Source organism: Plecotus auritus (genome assembly GCF_963455305.1).
Source record: "Plecotus auritus genome assembly, chromosome: 5".
Taxonomy (NCBI): Eukaryota; Metazoa; Chordata; class Mammalia; order Chiroptera; family Vespertilionidae; genus Plecotus; species Plecotus auritus.
In genome coordinates this window covers 60,346,859-60,364,464 of record NC_137776.1, presented here as the reverse complement: position 1 = coordinate 60,364,464, position 17,606 = coordinate 60,346,859, and the positions used below count along the sequence as shown (strand labels likewise).

Genomic DNA, 17,606 nt, shown 5'->3' with positions numbered 1-17,606 from the left:
ATGAAATTTCACATTACTAATTAAGATATTTTTGAAAAGAACAATGAGTGAACACTTGCTCTATCAGATAACAAACAGAATAATTAAAATAGCATGTGAAAATATAAATATAGATCAGGTTTTATTTCATCTAATCAAGAGTTCATATGGATAGAAAAGCATAATTAGAAATGTAATATACGATAAAGATGGCATTTTAAATCAATGGGTAAGAATGAATCTTCAAATAATTGGTGTTGCGATAACTTGCTATCAATTTAGGTCTAAAAATGAAAATCAGACACTTAGCTCCTATCATTCATGAAAATAAATCCCAGATGGCTAAATTTTAAAAGAAACATAGATAATATATAATATTTTGAAACAATTAAGTAAGTCTATTTGCAAGGGTAGCATGCATCATTTTGTACTTTGCAAAAGTGAAGCCCAGCCAGGAGCAGAAATGAGGAATGATGTCCAGCTTTGTCGGTACTTGTCAAGCTGTGTCCCATGGTTCGGGAGTCTTTCCTTTTTCTCATTTTCTACTTCTAACACTTTGCCACCAGAAGGAAGCAGCTTTTCTAATTGGAACAAAAACCTTATATGCCAGCAGCAACCAATAAATAGTATTAATAATAATAGGTAATTTGTATGTACATATATGCTTTTTCCCCCCACATAAATGGTGGCTATAAATGAAATGTGTCCCTTCAAAATCCATACATTGAAGTCCTAACCCCCAGTGCAATGGTATTTGGAGGTAGGGCCTTTGGGAAATAATTAGGTTTAGATGAAGTTATGAGGGTGTGCCCTCATAATGGGATTAGTGCCCTTAAAGAAGAGGCATAAAGAGTTAGCTGCTTCTCTCTCCCCACTGTATGAATACAAAGCAAGAAGACAGCTGTCTTTACACCAAGAATATAGTTCTCACCAGAAACCAATCATGCTGGCAACTTGATCTTGGACTTCTAGCCTCCAGAACTGTGAGAAAATAAATTTCTGTTGTGTAAGTCACCAGTTATGACAGCCAAAGCTAATAGAGTGGTATGTTATCATAAAATATATTGTTTTTTGTTGCTGTTCTTAAATTCATTTTTATGTAGGTACACATAGGTGGCATGTATATACATAATGTATATATATGTATATGTATATATATGCCTATGTATTAAACAACTGATAACAGAAATAATTTCTACAGAAGAGATTATATGAAGATAGTGATCAAAGTTTGCTCCTGATTTAACTTTAATGTTTTATTTATTATAAGACTGTTCTCATATTACATGTTGTGTCTAAAATATTTCAAATGCTTATATATTTTGAGAAAAATTTATGTTGGAAGGTGTCTCATGTTTTAAAATGTCAATTGATAGTAATCACTTATATTTAATGAATACCTACTATGTTCCAGGAAGTATGTTAATTCAATATCTCCTTAATCCCTTGCAACAATTCTATGAAGTATAGACTATTTATGCCTTCACTGTACAGAAGAAGAAACTGAAGTTCAGGGAAGTTAAATGACTTAGCCAAGGGCTATAAAGGGTAGAGCCAGAATTCTAACCTCAAGAACCTGACTCTAGACTAGAGCCTTCCCTTTTAAGCTCTACAGCATGTTGAGAAATGAAAATAAGGCATCAGGAAATTAGCAGGTTAGTGAAAACTCTGGCAACAATTTCAGTAGAAAGATGAAGGCAAAAGATATTATATAATAGAATGAGAAGGGAAATATAATTAATAAATGAATTGCTATTTTTTAAAAATTATGTTGAACCACATGAAATTGTGAATACTTAACCATTTTTTACACAAAAAATGAAATTTGCTTATGGTTCAACCTATTATATGTGCTAATTTATAAATATTATTTTCAAGAAACTTTCTTAGAATTATAAAAAAGACAATAAAGAGCAGAAGTTTCCAAAACCCTCAAGGCTGTATGTGTGTGTTTTTAACAAATCTGAAAAGTGTGTCAAGCCTTCTTATTCTGAGAGAAATGTGCCTACAAGTATAATATCAAATATGAGATTTGTGAATTGTATTTCAGTAGTGGAGAAAAACATTTTAACCAATCAACCAATTTCTTAATTTCAGGATGGTTATGAAAAAATAGAACTTTTGGTTCAGAAGAAAAAGCCACCAGCAATTTTTACATGCTGAACTTTATTTCCCTAAATCGCAGAATGAGGACTATGCTTTTAACTACAACATCACCCACAATTTTCTGAGTATTATTTCCTAATATATTATCCTAGTATTTTAATGACATTTTTCACGGATTTTCCATTGGCATGCAAGTATTGGATTCATAATAATCTTAATCTACAACATTTCACATGAGAGGAACATACAGATCATAGACCCTTAAGAGTTAATAGCAAACTTACCTCACAGAAATCATCCAGTTCACGCTGACAAAGCACAAAACAGAGCCTTGTAGAGGTGAAAAGAATGCTTTTCCGTAGGCCACCCACTATTCAGGAAGATTTAACACTAAAAGCCTCGTTGTCTGGTTCCTAGTCCTTAGTAATCTTTTTACTTTGTTATAATGTGCCTATCTTTATCCTGTTACATAATGCAGATTAATCTGACTTTCCTTTTCTTCTTTTCAACTGGAGTTCTGAGTCAGCTAATCTTGATAATTATTGGGACAGGAAGCAAAGGACTAAAATGGCTCAGTAATCAAAGAAACCCCCGGCTATGAGGAGAGATTCTATTGGATACATGTCCCCTAGCTGCTGGGACCTCGAATCTGTTCTGTTTTTCCCACCCCCTTTAATTCCTGTGGCTCACTCTTGTTTCCCCGGCACAGTTTCAGACTATCCAGACAGCCTTCTGACCCTCACCTGGGCCTTGGCCTTGTCTTTTAGTACTTAGTTGTTTGCGAGTTTTTGTCTCTGACCCATGGCATGGCCTGTCTTCTGATTTCCACTCACCTCTTGGTTTGTGCTTGTTTATCCGGTTTCTCACTGGCTGCTTCACCTCCTAGCCTTGAGCCCGGACTTTGCTATATTCTGTTTTCTTTATAATAGACTAAATTGAACTCTCAAATCCTGAGATACCTAGAAACTAATGTGAATTTCATCTAGAAAATCCTTAGGGATTTCCTGGCATCTATGTGGAACTCCAGATTCACTCCCCAATCTTGTGATTGGAGTCTGCAATGACTGTCCCACAGGTCACACCGGAAACTTCCTAGATACAAGTGAACCCCCCTGTATCAAACGGTAAGACCTTCAAAGTTATTTACAAATCTAAGGAGCAATATTTAAAATTTATTTCTATTTTAGAGCAGTTTTAGGTTCCCAGCAAAATTGAACAGGAAGTACATAGTTCTGGGCAATTTTTTTTTACATTGACTAACTAAAAAGAACATTCATTGTGATTTATGTTATGAAATGAAAGATCTATCCTTAATTTATCTTTTGTGAAAGTCCTCTCATGAGCTAGCAAAACTAGATAACTATGCCAATTACCAGTCTCTCAACTCCAAATCCACCCTTCATTGTCTGCTCTAGGACAAGAGCTGAACCCTGTAATTATTTCTCTCTCCCAGCTCATACAATGTTATGTCAGAAAGGAGTGCTTGCAGGACGCTAAAGAAGGAAGCGGTTTTCCTTCCCGGATCCAGTGTTTACCCCTTCTTGCTCCCACCATGTGGCATCCAGTGGCATGTGAGAGAGACACGCCATGGTGCTTGTGCCCATGAAGTTCCAATGGCACCTCATAATCAGGTGCCCATCAGATTTTAGAGGCGCTCCCATGGTCAGAGTCCCACAGAGTCTCGCAAGCATACCAGGAGTTGCTTTTCGGCTTTGGCCTCTTGCACCAAGGAGGGGGTTTCCTGCTTGCCTGCTGACTGTGCACAAGATCTTGTTGAAACCACCCAAGAACTTCTCCACCATTCAACGGGCCACAACCACACCTTCTACAATGAGGTCTGAATCCCAACCATGGAGAGGGATGGGAAACAAACCTCCAAATTTCTTTCTTTCTTGGGAATCCTCCTTTATCCCTGGGATAAAGTTCTCTTTTTAAAGTTTTCTTTATCCTTTTATGTAACAGATTTTTCTGTTAGAATGAATAATTCTTTACTTAAAGATTTTCCTATTCAAATTACTATGTTGTCTCTGTCTTTTCCACTGATTGACACAATAACATTGGGAAAATAGCTTTAATTTCTCAGTATACTCATTCATAGAATGAGGAGATTGAGTTAGTTGATCTCAAATGTCCTTTCCAGTTCGAAAACAAACAAAAAAAACAAGTATTATTCTAGGACATTTGGTTTTTTCCAGTTCAAAAACAAACAAACAAATATTATTCTAGGAAATTCAGGTTTTTTTCTATACCTAGGTATAGAAAAATGAAGTATACTACAGTGAATACCATACAGCACAATGTAATTGTGTATTGTCTTCCCCAGCCTCAGCTATAGTAAGTGGGTCTCCCTTCTCATCTGAATAATGATTTCCTCTTTCTGGGTCAAAATATTAAGTGACAGCAGCAGCCAGTATCATTCATGTACACAGTGGGCAATCAAATACTATGGAATCTTCTATGAGGGTTTTAACTAGGAAACTATCTAAGGAACAAAATAAAAAACTAGAGGTTCATGTATGAATTTGAGAGTTTAAAATACATCAATAAGGACACATATGTAATACCATAATCAATAAGGAAATTTAAAAAAAGAAAAAAAATACATCAGAAGTATCTGTTAGCCATTTGTGAATATAAATACTGTAAGTTTATATTAAGTATAAAAAAATGTTCCCACTGATATTGTTTATCCTAACACAGGATAGAAGATTCCATCCACTACCTCCATCACCACACAATTTAATTTTTTTCTTTTACCTTTCTCTGTCTTTTATTGACTGTTCAGCCATTATTTTCTTCAATTCTTCTAGACGCCGAAGATCTCTCATTTCCATTTCTTGCCAATTTTGTTCTTTTTTAGCCCAGTATTTTCTGATCTGTTGTATAAATGTTACATAAAATTTAAATTAACAACAGAGATGTAAAAACAAGGAGAAAAGTTATAACATTACCCATTGGCTCATAGAGCTAAGATTGAATTTAAATGGCACTTCATCCTTTTCATTTTTTAGAGCTGCTTACAATATATTGGCAACAGAAAAAAATAAATTAAAACACGAAGGGTCACATTCTGAGACACTGTATGGTTTAACAATTTTTGAAGTGGAAATGTGACTTGGGCTGAGACCTAAGGTTTTAATCTACGGTTAAAATAATTGACTTTCAGGGAACCACAATAAAGGCATGTTATTGTTTCTGAAGTATATGATCTACCTGTCTCTCAGGAATATTTTTATCCCTTCTGGTAATACAGTCTTTAACAAATATAGCATCAAACCTATTTATACTTTAAAAGCATGAGTTTATTTATGCTAATGGACAGCAGGATGTTGAAAGCTTTATGCTTCTGGGGAAGTAGCAGGAGATAGGTAGGAGGAAGGAAGAAAAGAAAAAATTAGCCGTGTTGTGATATATAGTAGGCATGACTTACACGGTAAAATAAAGGACAAATTTATCAAGCATTGTTCTTGTTAGGCCTGTTTCACTTTCCTTCTCTGGGAGCAGAATGAGAAAACCAGAATTACACACATGCTATCATCAGGGGCTGAAACCATCTCTCAGGGCTCTCCCACTGATGGGGCAGTTGAAATTGATGTTTATTTGACTCTGGCCTGCCATGTTGTGTCTGGGTCAAGAGACTGGATCTTGCTGGTGAAAAACCAAGTACCTCCCAGGTGAATGATAGTGAGTGACTCACAGAGAGTCTGCTGTAGAGGATGGGTTAGCCCCACCCCCCATGTGGCATTTTCTCTTTTTAAAAGTGCATGTGAAAAGCTCAGAGGTTTCCGGATTTTCCCTAGCAATCCGGTTTCTCACTCCTGGGAGGACCAAAAGGAGCATCCAGAGCACCATGGCCACTGCGACTGCCCAGCAGAGCCTGCAACCTCAGCAGCCACATCCGTTCAACACTTAAGGAATAAGTGGACGAGCTCCAGGTAAAGTGATTCCACTACAAAAATGATTGAAATCTGAATTTGGGGATATCAGGGATGAAGCCAGAAAGGGAGCAGCACCACAGATGGGAGTGAAAGAGAGGACAGGCGAGGGAGAGAGAGAAAACTGACTGACAGGTGCATTTCAGAGCCCTAACGAACAAAGGTCAGGGTGTTCTATTAGTGCCAGACAGGGCTCTGTTAATAGTGATTATATTGTCTCCCTCTGGAATTTATAAGTGATCTTTATTTTATTCTTTATACTTTTTTGTGTTACTTTATTGTTTGCAATGAGTATGTATTTCTTTCATAATCAGATAAAATAAAGCTACTTCAAAACTAAAATTTGAAATAGAACAGATATTGGATTGAAGAGCATTTTTCTCTGGGTTCCAGTGTTTACTTACTCCCAGCACTGGCCTTGGAGACAAGTCAGTGATCCTTTGTTGACAATGCCTTGACTACAAGTGAACCCACCCCGGGTTCCTAATATCCTGAGATTGCTGACGCTATTTGGTGCAATGTCCTTTGCAGGCCCTAGAAGTATGTCACACCTGAGACATTTTGACATCTCAGGATGCATTGTTTTCATTCTTTACTCTCTGGTATCTTCATCTATTGCTGTACCATGAGTCAGTCTCTCTCTCTCTTGATTTATTCCTTCCCAGTTCTTTCTACCAGGCCCTCTGAAACCTCTGTGTCATCACACACCAAATCCTCTACTTCTTTAACCTTCCAAACACTACTCCATGATTTTGACTGAAATTCTCTTAAGTGAAGGAAGGATGCTCATCTTCTGATGCCCCATGTGCCAAGAGGCTGGGAAATGGTTTAGTCATTTTCCTCCTTCACCACTCCCTCCTATCGGGTACAACACCTTCTTCCTTTGATGTCCAAAACAATTCCTTCCACCTTCCTAGGCAACTTCAGCATCTGTCTGAATGCCCTTCCCACCTGCAAATCTCAGTCCCTTGACTTCCTCCATTCCAATGAGCCACTTCCTCTCATTCCTCCAGGATTCTATTACCATCAAGAATAGTTCCAGTTCTGAAATCTTTCATTATAGCCTTCAATCCTCTAGTATAGCCCTCATCACAAGACTTTGCTAATTAGTATACTTGTTTCTCTCCCCCACGAGATGGAAGAAACTGTGATTTATTTACCATGACACTTACAAAGGCAACTAAAGTATAGAGAAGGTAGTATATACCTAATAAACATTTGATTGATTAATAAATTACACAACCATAGAAACTGGTGCCATAGTCATGATTTCAATTGACAATCTTCTTTGACAATCAGCACTCCTTTTATGAATTCCTGGTCAATGCCTCTCAGTTTCTCATGGTGGTATTCCAAAACCTGTTCACTATGTTAAGCTCTATACCAGCCTCTACTTCTTCACTTTATCAGAGGTAAGGGAGATCAAGTTCATTTATCTCCCTTTGAGGGGCAAGATATCTAAAAGATACCTTCCTTGATGTCTTGCCCCTCAAAGGAAGAGGTGTCCTACCTTCTGTCCAAGATTTTACCTTCACCTGGGCTCCAGATTCTTTTCCCCAATCCCACTTTTCCATAACCTTACTCTGCCATCTACCTCTCTCCCCGCTGTACCTGCAGCCTTTAGTCTTTGCTGTTTCCTTTTCCTCACATGGAAATATACATAAATCGCACCCATTAATAAAAATCTAAAAGAACTTTCTTTAGACTCCCAAAACTGTAACAACACACTCTTCATTGTTCCCTTTTCAGTCAAGCATCTTATAATATTTATTGTTTGACATCTCCTATTTTACTCCTTACCCATGGCATTCCTACATTCCAAATTCACTGTTCTTTGAATTCACTACTCTCACCAGTGACTTCCAAAGGATCAAACCAAATGATCCTTTTCAATCCTTATGGTACATAATGTATTCATGTATTTGATTCCTTCAACTCTTATCTGTAGTCTTAAGACATTACTGATTTTGGCATTCATTTGTTCAACAAATGTTTATATGGCACATGCTGTAGGCCAGATACTGTGCCATGTATGTGGGATATGGTGATTAAGGAGAAATAAGACCTCTATCTCATTGAGCTGGGACTTTCTAGAAAGAGAGATAAATGAATGAACAGAATATTACACTAAGAAGAAAATAAGTATGGTGATGATTTAGAAAAATGTGGGTAGAACTATTAGAAGGCATAATTTTTAAATGACATTTGTATCAAAACTTGAATGAGTGAGACAACCATGGAAAGAGATAAGGGAGATCTTCCCACTGCAGGAAGTGGGAATTTTAGGTGCAATTGCACTAAGTGAGAAGGACCTTGCACATGTTCAGAACTGGGCAGAAGAAGCCAGTGTAGCTGGAGCAGGTGGTGTGAGTTAAGACTGGAGGTGAGATCAGCAAGCTAGATAGGGACTTGATATTAGGCAATGATTTAGTTCTAGAAAACAGGAAAAGCTACCAAAGTGCTTAAAGCAAGGAGTGACCTGATCTGGCTGATATTTGTAAAAGATAGCTCTGGCTATTGAATGATGAATGGATGGTAGAACAGGGAAGAAGAACCAAGGAGGCCAGAGAGAATAAGGCAAAAATGATCACTTGCACTCAGGAAATGAAGTGAGATTACTTCTTGGCCTCTTGGCTATGACCAAGTATAGGAAATGAAGTGTTCAAATCTGACATATGCTTTTGAGTGGAGTCAAACGCTCATTGAGGGATTAGATATAAAGGCTAAAGGAAAAGGAATCAAGAAGGATGCCTAGCCCACGCCAGTTTGTCTCAGTGGACAGAGCATCGGCCTGTGGCCCAAAGGGTCCCGGGTTGGATTCCAGTCAAGGGCCCGTACCTTGGTTGCAGGCTCCTCCCCAGCCTGGGCCCTGATCAAGGATTGTGCGGGAGGCAACCAATTGATGTGTTTCTCTCACTCAATGTTTCTCTGTCTTTCCCTCTCTCTTCTACTCTCCCTAAAAATCAACGGAAAAATATCCTCAGGCGAGGATTAACAACAACAACAACAAAAAAGAATGATGCCTAGGTTTTTGCTAGAGCAACTGGTTGGATGATGGTACCAATACTGAGATGGAAGAGGAGAAGAACAACAGGTTTGAAAAAAAGACAATCAGGAGTTCAGTATTGAACATTAAGCAGTTGATATAACTATAAGACCTTTAAGTGGAGATTCCATATAAACACCTGAAGGTATAGATAGGTGGCTCAAGAGAGGATTCAGAGCTGGAGATCTAAACAAAAGAGACATCCACTTAAAATGGCATCTGATGCTATAGGACTGAATACGGTCTCTAGGGTGAGAATGGAAATAGAAAAGAGATGGCGGCCATGCACTTGCATGCTTCTTTGCCTTTTGCAGATTTTTCTCAGCTAGAATAATTTTATTTCCCTCTTTCACTTGCTAATTTTACTCTACTTTAAGACCAGAACAAAGGCCATCTCCTTGCATCTTCCTCTGAACACTGCAGTAAAAATGTTAGCAGTATCCTTGGCACACCAATGACCTGTGATTAAGGTTTATTACTTTCATTCTTTGTCCTGTCTTGTATTCCTTGATTATTTTTCATGAGGCTCTGCCACTGGATTGTTATTGAGATATTTGGGCATTTACTATATGCCTGGCAACCTCTCCCTGTCTTGTTGCCTGCTAAAACCCTCCTGTCCAGCTAGCATTCAATTTCAGTATTGCTTCCTCAGCCTTCCTCTCTCTCCCTCTCCTCCAGACATAGCTAGGTTTACCTTCTAAGGCACTATTTATGTATCCTTAGCATAGCACTTTCCATATTGATCTGCATTATTCATCTTTTTATCCCTGGTACCTTGTATTGTGTCTGACACATAATAAGGCTTAATTGATCATCGTTAGCTGAGTGGAAGCTTCTCCCGGTCTCTGGTCCAAGAATAACAAACTTGTGGATGGGAACTAGCCAGCAATTTTATTTGCAGGATGATAAACTCTGAACTAAGCACTTCCCTAAGGACAGTTCCTTTCACTTTTCATCAATTAATAGGAACAGGAAGTGTGTGTCAAGAATTATTGGAGTTGCAAGACTCAAACTAAAGTTAAGGCTAAGTGTATTTAACTAGCCCTTTGGGACATTTGTTGAGACAAATTTTAAACACATTGCTTTTTAGAATTCTTGAGTGATTCTTGATAGGGGGATGAGAAAGTCAGTGCAAGTGATAAGAACTGAATTTAAAGCTTCTCTCTTGACTTCCAGCTGAGGGTCTAGAGCAGTGGTTCTCAACCTTCCTAATGCTGCCACCCTTTTAATACAGTTCCTCATGTTGTGGTGACCCCCAACCATAAAATTATTTTTGTTGCTACTTCATAACTGTAATTTTGCTACTGTTAATGAATCATAAAGTAAATATCTGTGTTTGCCGATGGTCTTAGGCTCTACAGCAGCGGTTCTCAACCTGTGGGTTGCGACCCGTTAGCAGGGTCGCCTAAGACCATCGGAAAACACAGATATTTACATTACGATTCATTAACAATAGCAAAATTACAGTTATGAAGTAGCAACAAAAATAATTTTATGGTTGGGGGTCACCACAACATGAGGAACTGTATTAAAAGGGTCACGGCATTAGGAAGGTTGAGAACCACTGGTCTAGAGAAAGCTTGTTTTTCTTAAAACCAATACAGATGCTCATTGTTCCAAATCTCCTCCTATTATCTCTGATTTGTATTGAATGTTACTCTTTCATAGGTCCATATTTTGTTCATTTTACCAAAAGCCAGTAAACGTGTAAATAAACCAAAGGAACTATTCCCTATAGAAATTTGTGAGTCAAATTAATGCTATGCTATTTTTTCAGGGTTTTAAGATCACTTTTATTTCTGATCTTACTTTTGTAATCTTCCAAGCAATTTGCTTCTCATTAAAAACATGTTTATGGTACTGGAGTACATCAGAGTTTAATTTTTAAAAATTTGGATTAATATTACACAACCATTAAATTATATATTTTCTACTCCTTCAGTCCAAGAATTATTACAACTCAGCATGAAATAAGAATTTCTTGTTTGTAGATAGAAAGTAGAAAGTTAGTACTAAAACATTATTAGGAAGATGGTTTGGTGTCTGATTTCAAACAATCTGTATAATATTGAATCTTGGAACAAACAGACTTCTGTACCTTGCTTCCAGGTCATTATTTCAAATGCTTTAATGGCTTATTCAGGAGGAGGTCATAATTCTTAATTATATATATATATATATATATATATATATATATATATATATATATATTATTCACAAAATATATATTATTCACAAACAAGAGCTAAATGCTTCCTTTTAACTTTAACTATGTTTAATTACAGCACCCCCTTTTAGTCTTGGTTTGAGGACATAACTATATTCCCATTCTCTTAAATTTTTGTCTCTCATTCTCTTACTGATTTTCTATTTTAATGATTCCTAATAGGAAACCGATAGAACACTCAAAATTAGGATAAGTCCAGAAGAATGTAATAAGAGGACAACTGACAAGGGAGGGTTGGAATGCAGGGCAATCACAAGGGGCCATTCAGTAGCCTGGCTGCTTCAGAGCCATAGAGCAGAGTCAGAAAGGCTGATGTGGGAGAGCCACTTGACAGGAGCTGAGACCTTTGGTAGAGGACCGTGAGTCAGCACGACTCTGCAGGGCAAGGAGTTGGAGAAATAATGCTTCCAACCTCACTGTCCTCCCTATCCTCATTTCCGACTTTGACTGAGCCCAACCAGGAGCCAGAGGGTAGGGACCCACGTAGGACAACTCCCTGGTCACAGAGCAGAATGGAGAGTAGATACAACCTAAGGGGAGGATGTCCAGCACGACAGTACTAATGCATTTTATTATAAATTATTTGGAGGTAGGTAATGTCTACATGCATAAGTAAATAACATGAATGTTTTCTAGATGGTATTTAATTTGATCACTTATGTGAGCCTTTTTTCATGCCAGAGCTGCCTATTCAAATGATAATAGCTATTTTCTGCTGTGATGTAGTCTTAGGTTCTTAGAACATGATGAGCCAAGAAATGGAATAAACACATTAGTTATCTCCCTTTTAATTGAAATGCCAGGTAGATTACAAAATAATTCTGATGTCTTCTTTAGGAGTAAGGCCTATTTTCAGCAGGGGCATTGAAATATTACATAATGATCATGTCATATGTTGATATTACTAAAATGAATTTGTCTGTAATCTTGTTTAATTTCTCCCTTTTCACTATTCATTAAGAAGGGAGTATATACACTGAGGATGCTGTATTTCACTGCCTGAAATGTCAGGGAGAGTGAGAAGTAATCAAATCTCAGTCATTCAATCATGACTTCTTAGAGCTATGGTGATTTTAGCAATCATTCAATCCAAATACCTCATTTTACAACTGAGGAGGTAAAATCTCATGGAACCTACATAACTTGTCCAAGGTTGCCCACCTTGTTAGGGCCTCCTATTTTGGAATATTTTCCTCTATACCCCAACAGGGAAGAATAGTCTACAGCTTGTTCATTAAATTCATTCATTCAACCCGTATTTAATGAGGGCCTTGCCAGGCATTGGAGATAAAGCAATAAAGAAAACAGACATAACCCTCTTTTTAATGGTGCTTATATTCTAGAAGAGGAAGAGAAAGCAGTCAACAGATAGATACATGTCAGGGGGGTGATAAATGCTTTTAAAAAAAGTTGGGTAAATGAACAAAGTAACAGGGGAGGAGGATGCTGTTTTAAGTTTCGTAATTGGGGTTGAACATTCTCTTTGATGACATTTGAGTGGAGCCCTGAATGAGGTAAGAGAGTGAGTTATGCAGATCTGGGAGAGAAGAATTCCAAGCAGAGGGAACAGCCAGTGCAAAGCTGAGGAGAGATGTGGTGAGTGCTCAAAGAGGAGAAAGTGGGTTGGTATGGCTGGAGTAGGATGAGTGAGGAGAAAAGTGGTAGGATGTGAGATCCAAGAGATACGGAGTGTAGTGCAGGGAGTGACATATCTGCCGTGACCTTTAAAAACATTACTGTGACTGTTGTGTGGAAAATACACTGGAGGGGGGTGGGAATGGAAAAGGAGGAGACAGAAAAATTAATTAAAATATGAAGATGTTATTAAAATTATTCCAATGTGAAAGGAAGAGCCTTCTATTCATGACAATGAGCTTTGCAGGGCTTTGTGGGAATAAGAATCAAATATAATACCAAAGCTTTTGGCCTGAATACGGGGAACATATGTTTCCATTTTTTGAGAAAAGAAATACTGGGGAAGGAACAGGTTTGGAGGGAAAAACAAAAATAGATTTGAAGCAGTGGGATGAGTAAGTTTAGAGTTCAAGAGAGAAGTCCAGACCAGAGAAATTAATTGGTACTAGTCAGCATATCATTGCATATAAGTTACATTGGATTGATTGAGATCACCTATAAGATATACATACTTAGAGGACTGAGTACCCAGGCCACTCTCGACTTAGAAGCTAGAATGATGAGAATGATGACCTTGGCAAGCACAGCTTTGCTGAGGGGAGGGACAAAATGGCTCAAGAGAGAACTGGCAAAAAGAAGTTGGAGACAGTGTGTATGTGCTATAGAACGGTGCGATTTTCCTAAGGGAGGGGGTGAGGGATCAAGGGAGATTATTATTTTTTAAATACAAGCCATAATAATATATTTGTAGGTTAGTAGAAAATAATTTGTAGGAAAGATGTAGAAGAAAAGGAGGAGATGGTGGTGGGAGAACAGTTGGGATAACCTTGACTAGGAGAGAGGGAATAGGATGCAGTGTGTGAGTGAAGGGTCCAGCCTTAGACAGGAGTGCAGACACTTAATTCATGCATTGCAAAAGGAGGGAGGTGGGTACTAGGTACAGATTCTGAAAGGTTGGTAGATGTGATATTGGAAGACTCTGGAAATTATCTTCTTGTAAAGTAAGATATTGGTAAGTAAAAAAAAAAAAATCACATCAAAATCATTAATATTTTCTTCTATCTACTACTTAACCAAAGAACAGCACTAAGGAGGCAATGAAAGTGTTTTTTAATCTATCCATAACACACGGTTATAATTTATGCTTCAATTGTGATCAAACTATAATGATCCGTCTTCTTGCAGTTTAGAGTGGTTCATTAACCCAAGGAGAGAAATCCTGAGAGAATATTAAGAGTAAGGAGACAAACACAGTGAAACTGTGTGCACCTGTAGAACATAAAATATTCCCAGTAAGCAGACTATTACAGAGTTAAAAGTATCAATTACCTATCTAATAATAGGTAAAGTAGGACAGGACTAGAGCCATAAAAATGACCCTAAAGCAAATAGTTTGAAACTAAGATTTCTCAAAATTGATTAATCACAAACTTAACAGCAATTATAATGATGGGTAGCATACCAGTATTTAAAATCATGAACTATGGAGTTAGCCCTCCTGAGTTCAAATCCTAACTGCACCTCTTAATGGATATATTACTTTGGGGAAAATATGTACATTCTTTGTATCTCTGTTTCTACATTCATAAAATGAAGATCATGCTAGTACAAACCCCTTAGGGTAGTTAAGAAGATAAAATGAACATAGAGCAGTGACCTGCACATAGCAAGCACTCTGTAAAATTAAATCACCATAGATAATGAATTCCTACCCAGAAAATAGAACCCAAAATTGACACCTGGAGTTAATTTTTAAGACTTTTCTTCTAAAGTTGTCTATTGGGAAATATTTTACAGGAAAACAAATATATCTAGCTCTTGATCATCCAGAGGTTTTTTCCTCCCCTCCATCTGACTTTTTTAACTTAAAAAACAAAAAACACCTCTCTCAAGAAGACATACAAATGGCAAACAGATATATGAAAAGATGTTCAACCTCACTAACTATTAGAGAAATGGAAATCAAAACTACAATGAAATACCATCTCACACCTGTTAGAATAGCTCTTATCAATAAGATAAGTAATAACAAGTGCTGGAGAAGTTGTGGAGAAAAAGAAACCTCATTCACCGCTGATGGGAATGTAAACTGGTACAGTCACTATGGAAAACAGTATGGCACTTCCTCAAAAAATTGCTAACAGAATTACCATATGACCCAGTGATCCCTTTTCAGGGTTTCTACCTAAAAAACTCAAAAACATTTAATTGCAAAGATACAGGTTCCCCTATGTTCTTTGCAGCTTTATTCATGGTGGCCAAAACATGGAGACAATCAAAGCATCCTTTGATAGGAGATTGGATAAAGAAGTTGCGGTACATATATACTATGGATTACTATTCAGCCATAAGAAAAGATGAAATGCTGCCATTTGCAACAACATGGATGAACCTTGAGACTATTATGGTAAGTGACATAAGTCAGTCAGAAAAAGCTAAGAACCATATGATTTCACTCATATGAGGGACATAAAACTGAACCTTATAGACACAGACAACAGTAAAGGGGGGTAGTAAATGGTAAAGGAGACCAAGTATGGTGACAAGAGAAGATTTGACTATGGGTGGTGGGCACACAATGTAATATACATATCATGTATCATAGAAATGTACACTCAAAACATATACTATCTTATTGACCAATGTCACCCCAATAAATTTAATTTTGAAAAAAAGAAAAAAGAAAAAACCTGTCCTGTCATCAGTTTTTCTACTTTAAAAGAAGTTCCAACGGAAATTTCACTATTTAAAAAAATATGTTTTTATTGATTTCAGAGAGAGGAAGGGAGTGGGAGAGAGAAATAGAAAATCTATCAAACTATAATGATCCACAGTGCGCACAAAGGCTGCGGAGGTTGCCACAGGCTTTCCCTAGTGGGAGGGAGTCAGAGGCTCCTGACTGCACTGAGCCCCAGTTCTGACTGCAGTGAACCCCAGTTCCAGGCGAGCCCCTGGGGACCCATGCTCTTGTGGGGGGAGTCTGGACTCTCGGGCAGAGACTCGAGCTGGGAAAGGCAGAGGTCTGAAGGCGCGCATGTGCGCGCAAGGGCAAGGCTGACGGGAAGCCAAGACTGAGACTCCACCCCATCCAAGCTGAGCACAGAGGCTATTGCAATTTGGCAAGTCTAATCCTATAAGGCTGTCTCCAGCACTGAACTTCTCCCAGCATAGACACAGCTGATCCTTACAGCCAACTGGCCTGGAGGTCAATTCTTCCCAGTGATACCAACAACAATCAAGACTTAATTACAACAAGGCTGTACACACAGTCCACAAAGGGGTGCACCAAGAGTGTCCACCTCAGGTTAACTGGGGAAGCAGACCCACTGGGCCATATTGGAAACCTAGCACACAAATCTACCTTACCAACTCAGGGAAGCAGTGAAAATGTGGCGTCAAAGAATCAGATCACAAACGAAAGAAATGGAGGAAAACAAACGACTGGATATAGAATTCAAAACCACGGTTATAAGGCTTTTCAAGAATATCCTAGAAAAGGCCGATAAATATAACGAGACCCTCGAAGATATGAAAAAGGACCAACTAGAAATTAAACATACACTGACTGAAATAACAAATATTATACAGAGACCCAAAAACAGACAAGAGGAACACAAAAATCAAGTCAAAGAATTGAAATACAAAGAAGCAAAAAACACTCAACCGAAAAAGCAAAAAAAAAAAATCCAAAAAGTTGAAGATAATGTAAGAAGACTCTGGGACAACTTCAAGCGTACCAACATCAGAATTATGGGGGTGCCAGAAGAAGAGAGAGAGCAAGATACTGAAAACCTATTGGAAGAAATAATGACCGAAAACTTCCCCCACCTGGTGAAAGAAATAGACTTACAAGTCCAGGAAGCACACAGAACCCCAAACAAAAGGAATCCAAAGAGGACCACACCAAGACACATCATAATTAAAATGCCAAGAGCAAAAGACAAAGAGAGAATATTAAAAGCAGCAAGAGAAAAACAGTTAGTTACCTACAAGGGAGCACCCATACTATCGTCAGCTGATTTCTCAACAGAAACTATGCAGGCCAGACGGGAGTAGCAAGAAATTTTCAATGTGATGAATAGCAAGAACCTACAACCAAGATTACTCTACCCAGCAAAGCTATCATTCAGAATTGAAGGCCAGATAAAGAGCTTCACAGATAAGAAAAAGCTGAAGGAGTTCATCACCACCAAACCAGTATTATATGAAATGCTGAAAGGTATTCTTAAAGAAGAGGAAGAAGAAAAAAGTAAAGAAAAAAATTATGAACAACAAATACATATCTATCAACAAGTGAACCTAAAAATCAAGTGAATTAAAAACCTGAGGAACAGAATAATCTGGTGAATATAATAGAATCAGGGGCATAGAAAGGGAGTGGACTGATAATTCTCAGGGGGAAAGGGGTATGGGGGGTTCATGAAGAGACTGGACAAAAATCATACACCTATGGATGAGGACCGTGTGGGGGAGGTAAGGGCAGAAGGTGGGGTGGGAACTGGGTGGAGGGGAGCTATGGGGGGAAAAAGGAGAAATAATTGTAATAATCTGAATAAAGATTTATTTAAAAAAAAAAAAACTATAATGATCCAGTTTCTTACAGTTCAATTAGCGTGGAATAAATGACAGAAAATCATCAATTGGTTGCCTCCTGTACGCCCCCTCCTGGGGATCAAGC

The 17,606-nt window shown here is 37.9% G+C and overlaps 1 protein-coding gene across 1 annotated transcript in view; it reads right to left on the bottom strand.

The window, feature by feature from the left end:
* Positions 1 to 17,606, bottom strand: part of CCDC148 (coiled-coil domain containing 148) — a 186,054-nt gene that overhangs the window by 49,612 nt on the left and 118,836 nt on the right. The window contains exon 11 of the mRNA XM_080669329.1: positions 4,843 to 4,961. Within this exon, the coding sequence (XP_080525455.1) occupies positions 4,843 to 4,961 (119 nt within the window). The remainder of the gene's footprint in view (positions 1 to 4,842; positions 4,962 to 17,606) is intronic.